The sequence below is a fragment of the Megalobrama amblycephala genome, linkage group LG10 (assembly GCF_018812025.1).
Source record: "Megalobrama amblycephala isolate DHTTF-2021 linkage group LG10, ASM1881202v1, whole genome shotgun sequence".
Lineage (NCBI taxonomy): Eukaryota > Metazoa > Chordata > Actinopteri > Cypriniformes > Xenocyprididae > Megalobrama > Megalobrama amblycephala.
Genome location: NC_063053.1, coordinates 26,514,419 through 26,532,599, shown reverse-complemented (window position 1 = coordinate 26,532,599; position 18,181 = coordinate 26,514,419). Strand labels below are relative to the sequence as shown.

The 18,181-nt window shown below is 39.2% G+C and overlaps 2 protein-coding genes across 3 annotated transcripts in view; both read left to right on the top strand.

The window, feature by feature from the left end:
- LOC125277223 (protocadherin-15-like) overlaps positions 1-18,181 on the top strand; it is a 274,335-nt gene that overhangs the window by 253,530 nt on the left and 2,624 nt on the right. Inside the window, 4 exon segments of the mRNA XM_048205573.1 lie at positions 10,592-10,610; positions 11,427-11,471; positions 14,927-15,000; positions 16,891-17,002. Coding sequence (XP_048061530.1) covers positions 10,592-10,610; positions 11,427-11,471; positions 14,927-15,000; positions 16,891-17,002 — 250 coding nt within the window.
- LOC125277222 lies at positions 654-7,536 on the top strand. 2 transcript variants are annotated; one of them, XR_007186851.1, is made up of 3 exons: positions 654-871; positions 971-7,335; positions 7,435-7,536. XR_007186851.1 is itself a non-coding variant. In XM_048205572.1 (2 exons), the coding sequence occupies exon 2, from the start codon at positions 1,134-1,136 to the stop codon at positions 7,026-7,028; it is 5,895 nt and encodes a 1,964-aa protein (XP_048061529.1). In that variant the 5' UTR covers positions 654-871; positions 971-1,133; the 3' UTR covers positions 7,029-7,533. The 2 variants fall into 2 exon arrangements, 1 of the variants encoding a protein (XP_048061529.1); XM_048205572.1 differs by having other exon boundaries at positions 971-7,533.

Here is an 18,181-nt window from a genome sequence, read left to right as displayed (position 1 = left end):
TATAATCAGGGTGCGATTTGTAGGGGGGGATGGGGGGGATTTCCCCCCTTCTGGTCTGTGTATCCCTGCCTCTCGGTGGGGATAAAAAAAAAAAAAAAAATCCCCCCTGGGTGATGCTACTCCTCAAACCACCAACAGAGCATATAAAATACCAAAAATATAAATCTTTTTTTTAAAACATCGCCAAGTAAAGCGCTGTGTTTATATAGAACTGTCTCTTTACGACCACAACAAACTGGACACTTTTCAGACGCGCATTCCGACTTCGCCTCAGCGCCAGGCGCCAGTCAAACGAGCGCAGAAAAGGTACAGGTGACGACGAGGGAGCTTCCGTTGAACAACATTGAACTGCGGTCAGATGAGATGTTGTCAGGCTATGTTGGTAAAACTCAGGAAAATTAACACAACTGTCAAATCAGCCGTTATACTGTGCTCGTGGCGCGCACTCAAGAACTGCATGCGCAAATGCGCCGGCGCGTGCTGCATAATTACTTTATTATAGCTTAAATAAAGCGCAAAAGAAACTACGAGCAATGACCGTCGTTGTTCTGTTGTAAGTTAAGTCATGAAATTACCAAACATACGATTAAAGCTCCCTCAAAACTGTGCATGCATGTATTTGTTGACATGGTTTTAAAGCTATTTGTGTTGCTCTTAGAAATCAAAATTGTATTTTTCCTGTATTATTTTAATATTTTATTTGTATATATTGTTAATTATTTCCCCCGGGACTTTTATTTTGAAATCGCGATCTGATAGCGCTGAAGTGCGCATGTTCTAGAACGGGCAGAAACGAGAGAGAGACAAAGATGACGCAGCACAGCTCATATATGCGATCTTTTAACAGTTTATTCTTGGAAAACATTTGACTGTAAGTAATTTACAAATTTAGTCAAGTTATAGATGTTTGTAGCAAGCGATTTAACTGCCTGTAATGTTTATTTACATATTTTATTTTCTGTATTTGCAGTTTTACAGTAAAGAATAATAACCAAGAAAAGTACGCCTTGGGACTTTATTCTAAATGTTCACTATCTGTCTAATGGAGCACAGTCACGTGCTATAAGGGCAGAATAGTAAAAAGTCAACATCACAGCGGAATAAGCTTAACAAGATCACTGCATGAACAGCTCATGATACTGCGGTCTTCTAAGACAGTTCCTCCCCCTGAAGATAAAGTGCAACGCACAATGGAGCAACAACAAGGAGCAAGCTATCAACCAACTGAGGAAGGGGAGCATATAAAGACGTTCACAGAGCCTCTTCAGCAGATTGAAATACGATCTCGATCTTCCAGGTCATCATCAAAAAGATCAAGCACAAGCTCAGCAGCCATGAGAGCCCGAGCAAAAGCAGTTGCAGCACGCGCTCAAATTGCCTATGCAGAAAAAGAAGCAAATATGATAAAACAAAAAGCGGAACTTGAAGCAAGTATGTTGAAACAAAAAGCAGACTTGGAGGCAAGTCTACACATCTTACAAGTGGAACGTGCAGCAGCAGTCGCTTCAGCTGAAGCAGCAGCATATGAGGAAGAAGAGGAAGAGCTTGAAAGTGGCAAACTTCATGTAAAATCAGTTCCTGACATGCAGCCAGTCAATGTTGCTCAGCGGACCTGTGAGTATGTACAACAGCACTCAAGAGAATCTTTCACAGAACACCCATTCAATGATGAGCCCGTAGAAACCAAAGTTAAGCCACCATTGACTTCAGTTGTGGCTGGTGTTGATTATACCCTGCTGGCGCCACCTAGTGCAGATATAGATCATCAGCGTCTCTTAAGCCAAAAGAATGGTGCTGTAAAGAAAGAAACAAAAAATGAGAATGATGTGAAACGAACATCATTTCATCATTCTTCACAATATGTACCAGAGACACAAGTTCCATCAGATCTAACTAAATATCTGATTAGACGTGAAATGGTCAGCTCTGGTCTTCTGAAATTTGATGATTGCCCAGAGAACTATTGGGCATGGAAAGCTTCTTTTGTTAACTCAACTAATGATCTGAATCTAACAGCCAGAGAGGAGTTGGATTTGATGGTGAAGTGGCTAGGAAAAGATTCCTCTGAACAAGTAAAAAGAATAAGATCTGTGCATGTTCTTAATGCAACAGCAGCAATTAGTATGGCTTGGCAGCGCTTAGAGGAGTGCTATGGAGCACCTGAAGTGATTGAAAACGCACTTCTAAAGAAAATTGAGAATCTACCGAAATTGTCAAACAAGGACAACCAAAAATTGAGAGAGTTAGGAGATATTCTTCATGAACTGGAGTGTGCAAAGGCTGATGGGTACCTTCCGGGTCTTGCCTATCTTGATACTCCACGTGGGGTTAATCCAATAGTGGAGAAATTGCCCACAAGCCTCCAAGACAAGTGGATAGTTCAGGGGTCCAAATATAAGGAGGACCATCAAGTAGCATTCCCACCCTTTGTCTTTTTCTCACAATTTGTGAGAACTCAAGCTAAGATAAGGAATGATCCCAGTTTCACATTTTCCACCTCTAGTAATCAATTAGCATCAAGCAGAGCCGAACCTAACAAATTCAGCGGAAAGAGTGCTATATCTGTACATCGAACAGAGGTGCTATCTCAGACGTTAGACCAGCAGTATAACCAGCCTCAGAAACGAATTGAAAGCCCTGATCGACTATGTCCTATTCACCGCAAACCTCACCCTCTCAAAAAGTGTAGAGCCTTTAGAGAGAAATCAATAGAGGAGCGCAAATCCTTTCTAAAAGAAAATCATATCTGCTTCAGATGCTGTGACTCTACCAAACACATTGCGAAAAATTGCAGAACTTCAATCAGATGCTCTGAATGTAACAGCGAACGACATGTTGTGGCTTTGCACCCAGATTCAACAGTCTTGATTTCAGAAAAGCCTGTCAAGGAGAAAGAACAATGCGGGGAGCAGACTGATAGCTCACTCACCTCAGTTACTTCAAAATGCACAGAGATATGTGGTGAGTCCAGTCATGCAAGATCATGTTCTAAAATTTGTCTGGTGACAGTGTATCCTGCTGGCAAAAGAGAGAAAGCAGTCCGGGTTTATGCTGTCTTGGATGAACAAAGTAACAGATCTTTAGCCAAGACAGAGTTTTTTAATCTTTTCGAGATCAAAGCCAGCTTTTCCCCATACACTATTAAGACCTGTGCTGGGGTAAATCAGACTTCTGGACGGAGAGCCATCAACTTTATGATAGAGTCGATAGACGGACGAACAAAACTCTCACTGCCAACCTTAATCGAGTGTGATATGCTGCCGGATGATAGAACAGAGATTCCCTCTCCAGAGGTTGCTCAGCATTATCTGCACTTAAGGCCAGTTGCAAATCAAATCCCTGCAGTTGATCCCGATGCTCCTATTCTCTTACTTTTAGGAAGAGACATTCTGAGGCTGCACAAAGTTAGAGAGCAAATAAATGGACCCAATGATGCTCCATATGCTCAGCGACTGGATCTCGGATGGGTGATAGTTGGGGAGGTATGCTTGGGAACAGCGCATCGCCCTTTGAGTGTGAATGTCTATCGAACACATGTGCTCAGTAACGGTCGCACATCATATCTCACTCCTTGTCCAAAACAGATTCAGGTGAAGGAATGTGTAGATGGAACACCAAAGCAACACTACATGTTACCAGATAACAATGGGAAATCAAGTTTAAGGAAAACAACCGATAACTTAGGCTGTGCAGTGTTCCAAACAACGCAAGACGATGACAAACCTGGTCTTTCTGTGGAAGACAAAACTTTTCTAGAAATCATGGGCCGTGATGTCTTCCAAGATTCTGCAAATAGCTGGGTTGCACCATTACCTTTTCGCTCTCCAAGGTCTCGATTGCCAAATAACAGAGATCAGGCTATGAAACGCCTCATATCACTGCGCAGAACTCTAGATAAAAAACCTAAGATGAAAGATCAGTTCATTGAGTTCATGCAAAAACTTTTTGACAATGACCACGCAGAGAATGCTCCTTCTATAGACAAAGAAAAAGAGAGCTGGTACCTTCCTATGTTTGGTGTGTACCACCCGCAAAAACCTGATCAAATCAGGGTTGTGTTTGACTCGAGTGCAGAGTTTGAAGGCATGTCACTTAACAAGGTATTACTCAGTGGGCCTGATTTAAACAACACACTCCTTGGGGTTCTTATGAGGTTCCGCAAAGAGAGCATTGCAGTGACAGCGGATGTACAGCAGATGTTTTATTGTTTTGTTGTAAGTGAAGACCACAGAGATTATTTACGGTTTTTGTGGTATGAAGACAACAACCTAGACAAAAGGATAACTGAGTACAGGATGAAAGTCCATGTATTTGGAAACAGTCCTTCACCTGCTGTGGCAATTTACTGCATGCGATGTGCTGCTCTGCAAGGAGAAAACGATCATGGCTCTGATGCAAAGCACTTTGTGGTGAGAAATTTTTATGTTGACGATGGACTGACTTCAGTTTCCACTCCTGAGGAAGCCATTGATCTCTTTAGAAACACACAAAAAATGCTTGCAGAGTCAAATCTTAGATTACACAAAATTGCATCTAATAGCAAAACAGTTATGGAAGCATTTCCCAAAGAGGATCATGCCAAAGACTTGAAGGACTTAGACCTAGGAGTTGATGATTTGCCTGTCCAACACAGCCTGGGTCTCTCTTGGAACCTGGAGACTGATAGCTTTAACTTCCAAGTGAATCAAGAAGAGAAGCCATTTACGAAAAGGGGTGTTTTATCCACAGTGAATAGTCTATACGACCCACTTGGATTTCTTGCTCCGGTTGTAGTCCAAGGAAAAGCTTTGCTCAGAGAACTTTCTTCTGAACAAAGTGACTGGGATGCACCTCTTTCAACTGAAAGACAAGCAGAGTGGAACGAATGGAGATGTTCTCTAAAGACGTTGGAAAATTTGCAGATTAAGAGACCGTATGTACCTGTTCCACTGTCTGCCACACAAAGGAAGGAATTATGCTTCTTTTCGGATGCCTCCACAGTTGCAATAGGAGCAGTGGCTTACCTTAGGGTAATTGACGCTGATAACCAATGTCAAGTTGGGTTTGTCTTAGGGAAAGCAAAGTTAGCCCCTCGTCCAGCTCACACCATGCCTCGCCTGGAATTGTGTGCGGCTGTGCTAGCAGTAGAAATGTATGAAATTATCAGGGATGAGATTGATGAGGAAATAGACTCAGTCAGGTTCTTCACGGATAGCAGGATAGTCTTAGGATATATCTATAATGTCACCAAGAGATTTTATGTATATGTAGCAAATAGGGTAGCTCGGATAAGGAAATCAACACATCCTGGACAGTGGTGTTATGTGAATACCAACAACAACCCAGCAGACCTTGCCACCAGAGCTGTATCAGCAGAACGTTTGCAGTACACATGTTGGTTTTCTGGACCACAATTTCTACTCCAGAGCAATGCCCAAGAATCGGCTGAGACTTTTGAATTGGTGGAACCTGATGCTGAAATTCGACCTGACATTTCAGTCCTGGCAACAAAGATTTCTGCAGCTCAGTTAAGCTCTCATAGATTTGAGAGGTTCTCTAACTGGAAGACTCTCTGTAAGTCAATAGCTCGACTAATCCATATTGCAAGATCCTGTTGTGGAAAAACAAATGAGGCTCATTGCAAAGGTTGGCATTACTGCAACAAACCCTTTAGCCCAAGTGAGTTGACACAAGCCACGAATACAATCATACGCTGTGTGCAACGCGAAACATTTATGGAAGAGTTTGAGTGCCTTGAAAATAGAGTAGTCCTTCCAAAGCAAAGTCTCCTCCAAAAATTAAATCCAGTAATTGATGATGGTTTGCTGAGAGTTGGAGGTCGCATATCTTTATCAGACCTGTCTCAAAGAGAAAAGCATCCTCTCATTATTCCACAGAAACATCATATTGCCACCCTCCTGGTAAGACACTATCACAACCAAGTAGCACACCAGGGACGCCATTTTACTGATGGAGCCATTAGAGCTGCCGGATTTTGGATAATAGGGAGCAAACGTCTCGTTTCCAACATCATTCACAACTGTGTTATCTGCCGCAAGTTAAGAGGAAGATTGCAGACTCAAAAGATGGCAAGTTTGCCGGCAGATAGACTGTCTACTGAACCACCTTTTACTAACGTGGGCATCGACGTGTTTGGCCCATGGAGCGTAGTCACACGTCGTACAAGAGGTGGCAGTGCAGATTCAAAGCGCTGGGCAGTGATTTTTGTGTGCCTGTCTGTCAGAGCAGTGCATATCGAGCTGATTGAATCTATGTCTACGTCAAGTTTCATCAATGCATTGCGGCGATTTTTCTCCATCCGTGGCCCAGCAAAAATACTTCGATCTGATAGAGGTACAAACTTCATAGGTGCCTGCAAAGAGTTGAAAATCAATGTGAATGACCCTGAGTTAAATAACTATCTCAGCGACTCAGGATGCACATGGATATTCAATCCACCCCATGCTTCACACATGGGGGGATCTTGGGAGAGACTCATTGGAGTTACTAGACGAATTCTGAATGGTATACTGATTCAAAAACCCACACGCCTCACACATGAGGTTTTGTCAACTCTAATGATGGAAGTTATGGCAATCATCAACGCAAGGCCTTTAGTACCAGTGTCAACGGACCCAGACGCACCTGAAATACTCACTCCAGCATTGTTGTTGACACAGAAACTAAATGCAGTTTTAGCTCCTGAGGGAGAATTTGATACAAGTGATCTCCATACAAAACAATGGAAACAAGTGCAATGTCTCGCCGATACCTTTTGGAAAAGGTGGCGAAGGGACTATTTGTCAACACTGCAGAATCGCAAAAAGTGGATTGATGAGAAACCAAATGTAAAAACTGGTGATGTCGTGCTTTTGAAAGAAAGTCAGGTACCAAGGAATAACTGGCCTGTTGGACTTGTTGTAAAAACCTTTCCAAGTGCAGACAAAATGGTTCGTAAAGTAGAACTGAAAATTGTTGACCAAGGAACCACTAAATTCTTTCTGAGACCAATCTCAGAACTAGTTGTTCTCTTTTCTCAGGAATCGTAGAGACTTTCTGAAAGTTAAACGCAAGACAAAGTTAAATGTCAGTAAATAGTGGCATAATTTCATTATACCATGCGGGGGAGTGTGTTGCTCTTAGAAATCAAAATTGTATTTTTCCTGTATTATTTTAATATTTTATTTGTATATATTGTTAATTATTTCCCCCGGGACTTTTATTTTGAAATCGCGATCTGATAGCGCTGAAGTGCGCATGTTCTAGAACGGGCAGAAACGAGAGAGAGACAAAGATGACGCAGCACAGCTCATATATGCGATCTTTTAACAGTTTATTCTTGGAAAACATTTGACTGTAAGTAATTTACAAATTTAGTCAAGTTATAGATGTTTGTAGCAAGCGATTTAACTGCCTGTAATGTTTATTTACATATTTTATTTTCTGTATTTGCAGTTTTACAGTAAAGAATAATAACCAAGAAAAGTACGCCTTGGGACTTTATTCTAAATGTTCACTATCTGTCTAATGGAGCACAGTCACGTGCTATAAGGGCAGAATACTATTGTTGTCCAATTTGTTGGCCTTAAAACGTCTTAAAATGCACATATGTACACCAGGGAAATCTAAATTTTCTCGGGGGAGCATGCCCCCAAACCCCCCTAGCAAAATACATTTTGTGACCTCAGTAATTAGAACCCTGCGTACGGCCCAGCTTATATTATATCTAATGAAATCTGGTAAACGCGCATTTCTCCAAATGTGCGTACTTTTGGACTAAAAGTTTGTGTGTATGCATGCACTGTGATCAAAAATAAATGGGACCAAAACGCGATTGAATGTAAATTTGTGTCTCGTTATTCAATTAATAACTACCAATTGATTTCGCAATTTTATCAGAAATGAAGAATTATTAGTGTCATTGTAGTGTTGCAAATATCTAAGCTATCTAATACTTCAAATCTCAAGGTTAAATCATTAATTAATTTTTAAACAAATTAATTTTTTAACAAATTAAAAAAAAAAAAAAAACTTTTCAAAACATCCCCCCTCTGTTTTTTCACAAATCGCACTCTGCCTATAATAAGTGTTTATTTTCTGACTATTTTAGTCCAGCGGGTCGCCGCCGCTGTGGAGTAGCACAGGACCTGGGTGACTCGTCCATAGTCATAAACAGAGAGAAGTAGCGCCGGTTACAATGTTCTTCCGCAAGACGCATGCAGTTACTTTGTTCAATGACAATAAAGTTGAATCTAATCTAACCAATCTGATGACCGTTGATACAAAAGGAGGCACATGGAGTTAACGGTCAGGAAAACCAGCTGAGTGAAGGCTTTGTGTTTGTTACAGGGGGCTGTCTGTGTGAACTCTCACAATTAAGCTGGTGTTCTGAAAAGGTCTCAAAAAAAAAGAAAAAAAAAAACAAAAAACTGGATTTTGGAGTTGAATCAATGTTAAAATGATAAAGTTTTTTTTCAATAGACAGATTTTTTGTTTTTGATTTCATTTGATTGGTAACAGCCATAATTATTTACAATTTATTTCTTCAGGTCTTAAAAAGCCTAAAATTTGACTTTAAAAAATGTGCAGCAACCCTGAAAGAGAAAAACTGTTAAAATGATAAAGTTATTTTTCAATAGACATATTTTTTGTTTTTGTGTGAAAAGAGGGTGGGTGGTGGCAGTGGGGCTCATTGGGTGCTCAGCACCCCTAAAGCTCTGACCCTAGAATCGCCCCTGCCGAAAAAACTAAAGTTAACTCGACAGAATGGGAGTTTTTCAGCTCCTTAGACAGCCCAATCCGCAGGATTTGCCTAGCTACAGTCAGCGTGAAGGGTGGAAACACCACCTACCTTTTTACCTTATCTTCCTGCGGATTACGCCATTTTACAGAGAGTTGCGATTATTTTACTAGTCATTGAATGGTAAATGTTATATTTACCTGTTAACAGCGATTTTCTGTGTTCATATATTTAAATGGTGATTATTTTAAGTACCGCGCTATGCATGCAGTTATATGCCCTCAAAATTCAAGATACATGGGCATTTTTTGCCCTGACGAGTTTTTGTCATTATATCATATTATAAGATGTAGTTGTTTTACAATATCACACAAGCAAAAGTGCCGTTTTCCCCAAATCAGCACAGATGCAATGTTCCAATGTTTGTTAAATGAACAATATGAGTTACATTTTAGACACAGTATTGTTAATATTGTTTTTCCCCTTTATTTCGCCAGAACAGAGCCCCCGTGCAACAGAAATGTTTTTGTTATACTGACTGAATCCGCGGTTAGAACGAATGAATATGATTTTGAGCTTCATTCCTGAATGAATCAGTCATTTGAACACATCGGTTCGGTTGACTCACTCACTCACTCATTAAGACAGCCACCTACTGGCGGTTTAGTTTAGTTTCATATTTAAGGGACATTTTAATTAAAAAGTTAAAATTAGAAAAATGTATTTAAATATTTAAATATTGAATTCAATTTATGTAGATAAATTGTAAATGCTGTGTAAATATATTAATGCCACTTCTCATTCTGTGTCACCTCTGTATTGCAAAGATGGATTTTGTTGATAATGATTTCATTTGATTGGTAACAGCCATAATGTATAGGCTATTATGCTAGTATTAATTTTTATTTCTTCAGGTCTTAAAAAGCCTAAAATTTGACTTTAAAAAATGTGCAGCAACCCTGAAAGAGAAAAACTAAATAAACAAAGTAAAAATTATTTAGACTGATAAATTAATGATAAAAACTAACATGATTTTCTCAGCTTTTTGTTTAAAATGTTTTTTTTGTTTGTTTTTTTTTTGTTTTTTTTTTAATGAAATTTACCCACAATCATGTGTTGCTAAAAAAAAAAAAAAAAAAAAAAAAAAGCAGAGGCTCTGTCTTCTGTTCTGGGGGCCATGAAATATGTATGATAATTATCTGGTGGTGGCTGGCAACATTTTAGAAGAATGCTGGCGGTGAACGAGTTAAGAATATGTCCGATGACTTTTTATATTATTAATATCATTATTTTTAGTTTAGTTTAGTTTTTGTAAGATTCACCCTAGTTTTGAGGGTGTTCCCAAGAGGGTGTTTCTTCAGATTCACTTCCAGCTACAGTTTTGTTTCCGAACCAAACACACAAATACTCAGAGCAACATGCTGTTCATTTGTCACAGTTTTAATCACTTAGTGGGTTTCACGCTTGGGCCCTTGAGAGAGCCCTCAAATGTAACTTTCCTGGAAATTTAGTTTGTGCATATAGGCTGTGAGTGAGAGTGTGTGTGCATGTGTTGGTTTACTATTCATCAGAAAATGATGAATTTCAAAAATAAGATTAACGTGTTTGTGAAGTCTTCACTGTAGGTAAAATTGCTTGTGTCAGGACTATCTGCGCCATTTCCCTGAGTGCATTTTTATCTTTCGAGTGCTTTCCCATTTAAACATGGTGTTTTCATTCTGGTCCAGTGATAAGAGAGTGTTGAAATGCTTTCTGTATGATAAAAGTGAGTCAGACTCCACAAAAACAAGTCTGAAATCACTTAGCTAGTCAACAGATGTCACATTTCCAGCTATAAGTCATTCTTTCTAACACCTCTGTTTCTTTCTGCAGGCGTGGCTTTGGCAGAGAGGTAAGTTTTTGTTTTGTTTTTTCCCCCAACTATTAATATCACTCATTAAGAGTTATGAATTTGAACAAATCCCTAGTATTAAATGATTCCTGCATGAATATAAATAATACCTCATCACGGCAACATCATGGTGACTTGCAAGCACCACTTACTGTACGTTTTCCTCAAGCCCATGTAAAAATCAAGTTCTACTTATAGTTGATTTAATTTATGGGGCTTTTCTTTAATAAGTCGAAGCTAAGAGTGCCTTGTTCCCTTGTCACTTCAGACCGCCAATAGTGCATTGAGAGAGACTTTCACTAGAATCTCAATGAGATGAAGGGAGCAATAGAAACTTTGCCATTAAACTTACATTTACTCCCCACTAAGAAGTGTAAATTGAAGAGTCTCGTCTAATCTTAGTTCTGGCTGCACACACATTTTGCAGCAAGAACACGTCACGTCAGTGTCTGAGTTGCCAAGTTAATGCATATAGACTGAGAATGCATGCTGTCAAACACAACCTTTTCTGACCTTTCATGCACTTTAGCTCTTAAAGTTTGGTCTTCTTCTTAAGATGGAACATTTTCATCTACATCTCTGTCATTATCTTTCTCACCAGGAGCTCGTTTTTTCACCCCTCCCCCTCTTTCCTGTTTTTAATGCACATCTTTTTGCTGTCATGTTCTTCATCTGATCATTCGTTTTAAATGTATGCAGCGACATCTTCTCTTGCTATTCTCTTTGCCTTTGTCTTTTATTCTGGGCTGCCTCTCATGTATTCTCTCTTGGTGTCAAATCTTTTTTCTCCCCTCGATCTCTTTGTGACTGTGCCAGCAGCAGCAGCAGCAGCTGTTGAGACCCTCTCTGCTCCGGCCTGAGGTAGCATCTCTGTTTTTCTGCATGCCTTTCCTTAGTTTTCCTTCTTGTGTCTTGACAAAGGTAACACTTTATTTCAATGGTCCCCTGTAGACATTTTGTTGACTAGAAGTAACCTTGCAACTACATGTCAACTAACTGTCATTAGAGGATTAGAATGTCTGCTTAATATCTGCTCACACTTTATTTTGATGATCCCCAACAGATATTCTACTGATTGACTAGAAGTAACTTTGCAACTACATGTCAACTTATTCTACTAACCCGAAACCCTTATTCTACTAAATCTCTATGGTGTATCGTCATTAAAATACAATAATAATATTCAACCAAAAAAAGTTACATTTTAGTATTATCATATGACTTCCCCTTCAGCCAGTAACATCAAAATCTGAGTGCCATGTGCTTGACATTTTTGGCAACAAGGAAGTGAAGGAGACATGAGCACATGTTAGGTCACAAGTTTATTTTGCTTACCCCATTGGCAGATTATTTTGCTTGTTTTAAGCAAAAACTCACTTAATTGTGACTTATTTTTTTCTGAAAACAAGTTATGCATAAATGAAAGTCCTTGTAGGGGATACATATTTTCTGTATAGCTGCCAGGGCTTGACATTAACACCCGCCAACCCGCCAAATGCGGGTAGATTTCAGCTGTGGCGGGTAAGACAGCCACTCCCACTAGCCACTTTGGCGGGTTGAATATAATTTCAGTTTAGAGCCAAATGATCGTCGAACATCGTCGTAGCACAAAATTACAATCCAATCACACAATTCGTTATTTAGGCTACGTGCAGTTAGTGAATGAGGGATAGGCGGAATTGCGCTGAATGACACAACAGAAGCGCTCTGTCGCGCGCGATCAGTTCTCCTCGCGCCTGAATAGTTAAACAGTGCACACAGATGTCTAAATGTCCATCGTGTGGAGTACCTCGCGTGAATACAGTCAGTTATGGCTTAAGTGGATGTAAACAGGTGGGTAATAACTGAATATGCGTCAGTTACGTCCATGCATTCAGCAGCCCAATTAAATACCTGTATGTCATTAATGTTAATCAAACAACAAAAGATGTTAAATAATCTGAAAAAAAGATTATTTTTAATTTACTATTGTTTTTGTAATTTGCTTCTTTGTTCTTTTATATAGCCTAACACAAATAACTTATACAATTTCTCATATTAGCCCATGCTCATATTGTCCACCTCTTCCCCACCTGTACATACCAGCTGATATACAATGTAGTCTTGATTTGGGCGGTCAATCTGCATTTAAAAGTTTGAAAGGGTTGTAAATCTTCTAAATCAAGTAAAATGACTCAAAATAAAGTAATTTAAGCATAACAAAGTCAACTTTAATCATATAAAAATGTAATTTTCCAACATCAAAATTGTGGCCAGTGAAAATGCTCAGTGGCTAGTAACTTTGGAAAACCACTAGCCACAGTGGCTGGTGAGCAAAAAAGTTAATGTCAAGCCCTGATAGCTGCACTGTTGTTCAGTTCTGGCAGGCAATATGATAGCCTTTTGAGAGTAGATGAAGCAGTGAGGGTAAATGAAGAATATAAGTCATAGATTGTTGTGGAAGTCAGGCATTTGGGTGCTAGTTTGGAAGATGTGATCCAAAACTACAACCAGAGGTCATGAAAGATGCTACTGCCTATTGGCCTCACTAAACTGACAAGCAGGGATGCTCCAGAAATGATGACTAAACAGGTCAAGTTTGAGTTACGTGTGGAAAATGTGAGGTACACTAAAACAAAAATTGATTTTCACTTGTGCTACAATCATTGATTTGGAATTCCAAGAAAGAAACAATGTTAAAGATTTTTTTAATGTTTTTTGAAACACTAAGACATGGGGCCCTATCATACAACCAGCGCAATGCGGTGCCAGGCGCAACGCAAGTGTTTTTTGCACTTTAACCTTGCACATGAGCATATCCGGCGTGAGCACAACTGGCTTTTAAGGGGAATGGGAGATGAGACTCTGATTGGTTTATTGCACGTTATGCCCAAAACACACCCATTACTCATTAAGAGAATAAGGACAACCCTTTTAGATCATGCGCCGGGCACACTGACCATTTTTCCCGTCCTTAAACTAGCAAAAGTGGATTTGGACACGCCATAAGTGCACTTGCGCCATGCGCTTTAGACCATGTGCTTAGATTGTTAAATTAGGGCCCCATGGTTTCATTACTTTCCAGGCAATAAAATTGCATCTGAATTTGTGTAAAGTTTTTGACATTTTCACATGTGAGTTATAGTAGTTAATAAAGATTTTTAGTGTTTCTTTCTTTCTTTCTTTTTCTTTTTCTTTTTTTTTTTTGAAACATTTAAGACCTTTTCACTACTTTTCTACAAGGTCAGATGTAGAAAACTAATTTTGGAAAATGATTTTAACCTTAAATATATGTAAAATATAAAGTAATTATTTTTTCTAGCTGTGATTTCATAATTAGTCCCATAGAGGGCTAACCCTACCCCTAACAGTCTACTAATACTCATCTAATACTCCAATGAGAGTTAGTTGACATGTAGGTTATAGTCAATAGGAATGTCTAAAGGGGAAATAAAGTTTAATAGAAAATCTTGATGAATCTTCTTATCTTGAATATTTTTATATTTTTTTATATTTTTTATTAAAGCTCATTAGTTTGAGGTCAGTATGCTATACATCAAGGAACCAATTTCAAATTCATGCAAAAGCAAATTTATGGGGTCTTCAGCTTCAGCAAGTAATCATCTTTAAAATGGCATATCAGCCCAAAATGAAAATGCTGTCATCATTTATTCACACTCATGTTCATTCCTTTGTGTGAGAAACAGGCCAAAATCTTATATTTATTATTTGGTAAAAATCATGAGGGTGAGTAAATTATGACAGAACTATCCCTTTACAATACAAGATTCTTTCTTCTTTTGTATATAAATGTCTAACATTTACACTACCATTAAAAAAAAAAGAAAGAAAAGAAGCAAGGATCTATTAAATTGATCAAAAGTTACACTAAATATTATAATATTGTTAGAAAATTAATTATATTTCAAATAAATACTGTCCTTTTAAACTTTCTAGTTATCCTTAAAAAAATTCATCAACATATTAAGCAGAACAACTGTTTTCTACATTGATAATAATAACAATAAAAAAAGAAATGTTCCTGAGCACCAAATCAGCATTTTAGAATTATTTCTAAAGGATCATGTGACACTGAAAACTGCAGTAATGATGGAAATTGGTATGAGAAAAACTTAAAAAAACTACCATAAACTTTGTACCAGTAGTGTAGCTCGATGTTCATTTGCATTCCCTGGTAAAATTAAGTTATAGTAATGAGTAAACAAGCACTCAGAAATGTTATTGACTAGATAGTAAATTGTGCACCAAACCCAGACTAATTTTTGTAGCCTGTGTGAAGATGAAGTCTGACATCTGTCTTTATGTTTGTATTTTAGGCTCTCTCCATGGAATCGGGTATCGATCCTGGGCAGGATTACTATTCTCAAGACTACTATAGCTATGATCAAGGGTGAGTTTTACAGCATATACAAGGCTAATGTGTATTTGTTACAGACTAAGTTTGTGTATTTCATGTGTTTACTTACCTCTCTTGAAGATGAAGTATGTAATTTCTGCCCTTTTCTCTCTGTCTGTCTCCTGTGTCTTTCGGTTTTCCATCATCTTTGATCACTTCTTCAGTATTTCTCTTCTTTCTCCATTCCAATTTTCACAATCATTTTGATGCTAACAAAACACATGTGCCCAAAAAGATCCAACTAGAAAAATAGAGACAGACTCTCCATGTGATTTCAGGCTAAAAGGCTAAGATGCCTGTAGTGGGTACAATACATTAACTGAGCATCTTGTGTCTGCAAACAGGAGGAGACAGCAGAAAAGGGAGAAAGAGGTGTAAACACTCTCAAATTGACACACACTGTACCATTCGGAACAGATGCTGTTGCAAATGTTCAAATGTTGAACTGCATGGTTTAACATCAGCCCTTCTGAGGAGATGCTGGAAGCTTTAATTAGATTAATGTACCCTCACCTCCACACAGCCAGATTTAGCTAAGCTCAGTGGATTCATTAAGACGTGAGGCGCAGGTTTTCAAGTAAGACTTTCAGACCTGAGTTCAGGCTCAAGTGTAATGGCATCCTCTATTACGTTCAGTTGAGTCATTCGAATTTTCTAGGAAGAGGAGCAGCAGATGGTCTTAAGGCCTCTATAGTGCTCTGAGCGTTAGCTTTGAGCACCACAGAACAGATGATTTACTTTAACATCAAGATCAAGACATCAAGATCCCTAATGATAGAGGACTAGGACTATTAATTAACATTTTAAAATGAACAGTTCCAGTCCAGGATGTTGAATGGCCAATCCACCATTCCAGCCATGCTAAAACACACATTATAGAAAAAAGATATAATGCAAAACACCTGTTCATCTAGCTATTAATCTTAGCACAAGGTAAGTTTACATATCAGGGACTATATCTCCTCAAACAAAGGATGGCATTTAATGGATTTCCCATTAATGGATTTGTCAGTAATAGTTTTAAAAGCAATTTTATAAAATGAGCAATGCTGTAAGAGCATTATTTTCTCGAGAATTCCTTCAAACCTTTATCCGATTGTTCCCTCTGGATGTCAAAGTTTTCTTTGTCCATAGTCAAAGCCTTTGAGAAAGAAGGATGGCTTTGATTCCACAGACATCAAGGGAGAGAATGGGAAAGATAACTTCTGTTAGGCTAAACGGCACCTGCTATCAGAAAGGCCTGGCCTGCTGAAGATCCATGGCTATTTAGTTTAGGAATCTTTAATGCGGGTTTACGCTTTAATCCCTGGATCACAGAGGCTGTTTGTCCTGTGTGGGTGGATCCGCACATGGTCTGATGATGATTGCAAGTGTAATGAGGCATCGGTTTTGCCTTTTCCCATCTTGAATAAGCATTTAATTTAGAATGCTTTAGGATACCAGGTCAATTCCTGCATTTGAAATGAATTTGAACTGAGGTAACAAACAGGCTTGAATGTAAGGTAGTTAAATTTAAATTAAATTAAGATCCAATTAAACTTAAATGGCTTAGTTTTTTAATAGAAAAGCAATGTTTGTCAAGACATACTATTTCAAAATAGAAAAAAAATTGTCAAGACAAACGTTGAATGTTGGCTTGATAAAACCTTGTTTTTAAAGATGTTTAAAAAGCATTGAAGTTTATACTTAATTTTGCCCAACACTTTTAGCCAGGTAGGAAACATGTTTAGGTTTGCTGACATCAGGTTGGTTGAGATGTATTTTGAGAGTAGGGTTTAGGGTTTAAACCAGTGGAAATGAGCAAAATTGAAATCACCTACAACATTGTTCTGCACAAAATAACTTGAAGTTCACATGTTGTAATATTTCCATTCCTACATCCAGATATGATCCCTATCCACCCTACGGCAGCCGCAGGAGGCTGATCACACCCATGTATGATGAGTATGGAGAGGCCATCATAGAGGATGAAGCATATTACTATGGTGGACCAGAGGTAATCTTACACATTCATTCACAGACAACTAAAGGATATGGTGCAGTTATGTTTTCTTCTGTTTTATAACTCATAATCTTGTCATCACTGATAGAAAATCATTTTCATTTCATGTATTCAATATCAGGTTTGACAGGTTTAAATTTAGTAACTTGTGATTGAGATTGTTTTAAAGGAATTGATGTCACAACAGGGTCGGGGAAGAGGGCGAGGTGGGCGAGGGAGAGGTCGCGGGCGTGGAAAGCGTGTGGGATTCCAGGATTTCCCACCAGAGGATGAGATTGAACAGGCAGAGCCGGAGGTTCCTGATGAGGAGCCAGCAGAGGCTGAACCTGAAGAATCTAAAGCTGCAAAGAGGCTGAAGTCTGTCATGAAGCTCAGCAAGTTTCTCGCTGCTGGGAAGAAAACTGAACCTACCTCCCCCTGGAAGAAGGCCAGGATCTTCCCAATGATGTTTGGGAAAGGGAAGAAAGACAAAGATTATGCCAAGCTGACATCTGCACGTCGTATCGATAGCCAAGAGAGCTTGACGGGTGGGGCGGGCCCCACTTCCATTGATGACATGTCCCCTGCCAGGAGTCGACTTGGGAAAGTCCTGAAACGCATTAATCTGGCAAAGAAGCTGCAAATTAGAAGGAAATCACAGAGCAGCATCAGTCGAAGTTCTGTGAGTGAGAAAGATGAGTCTGCAGCCGAGTCAGAGATAGAAGAGAAGAAATCTAAAGTGTCCATCAGTGTCAGTGAGCCAGAGGCCAGCGGGAGTGGATCAGAGCCAGAGAGCCGAAAGAAAGGCTCAGACGAGGAGGAATCGTCTGATAGGAGCAGTGTAGCAGGCTCCACTGATGACAAGGATTATCTGAAAGTGGATCTCGACCGAGATGATGCAAATGAGAGCACAGTCGATTCTGAATCAGAGCCAGAAGAACCAGACGAATCTGATGCGGAGAGTAAATCCAAATCTGGGACTGAGAAGTCGGGAACCGAAAAGGATTCCGAGGCAGAGTCAGCATCCGAGAAAGAATCTGAAACCGAGAAAGGGTCAGGTTCAGAGGAGGAATCCGGCTCGGAGGAAGAGTCAGGGTCTGGAAAGACCTCAGGAACAGAAAAGGAATCTGGATCTGGGACTGAAAAATCAGGAACCGAGGAAGAGTCCAGTGCCGAGAAGAGTTCTGCCACAGA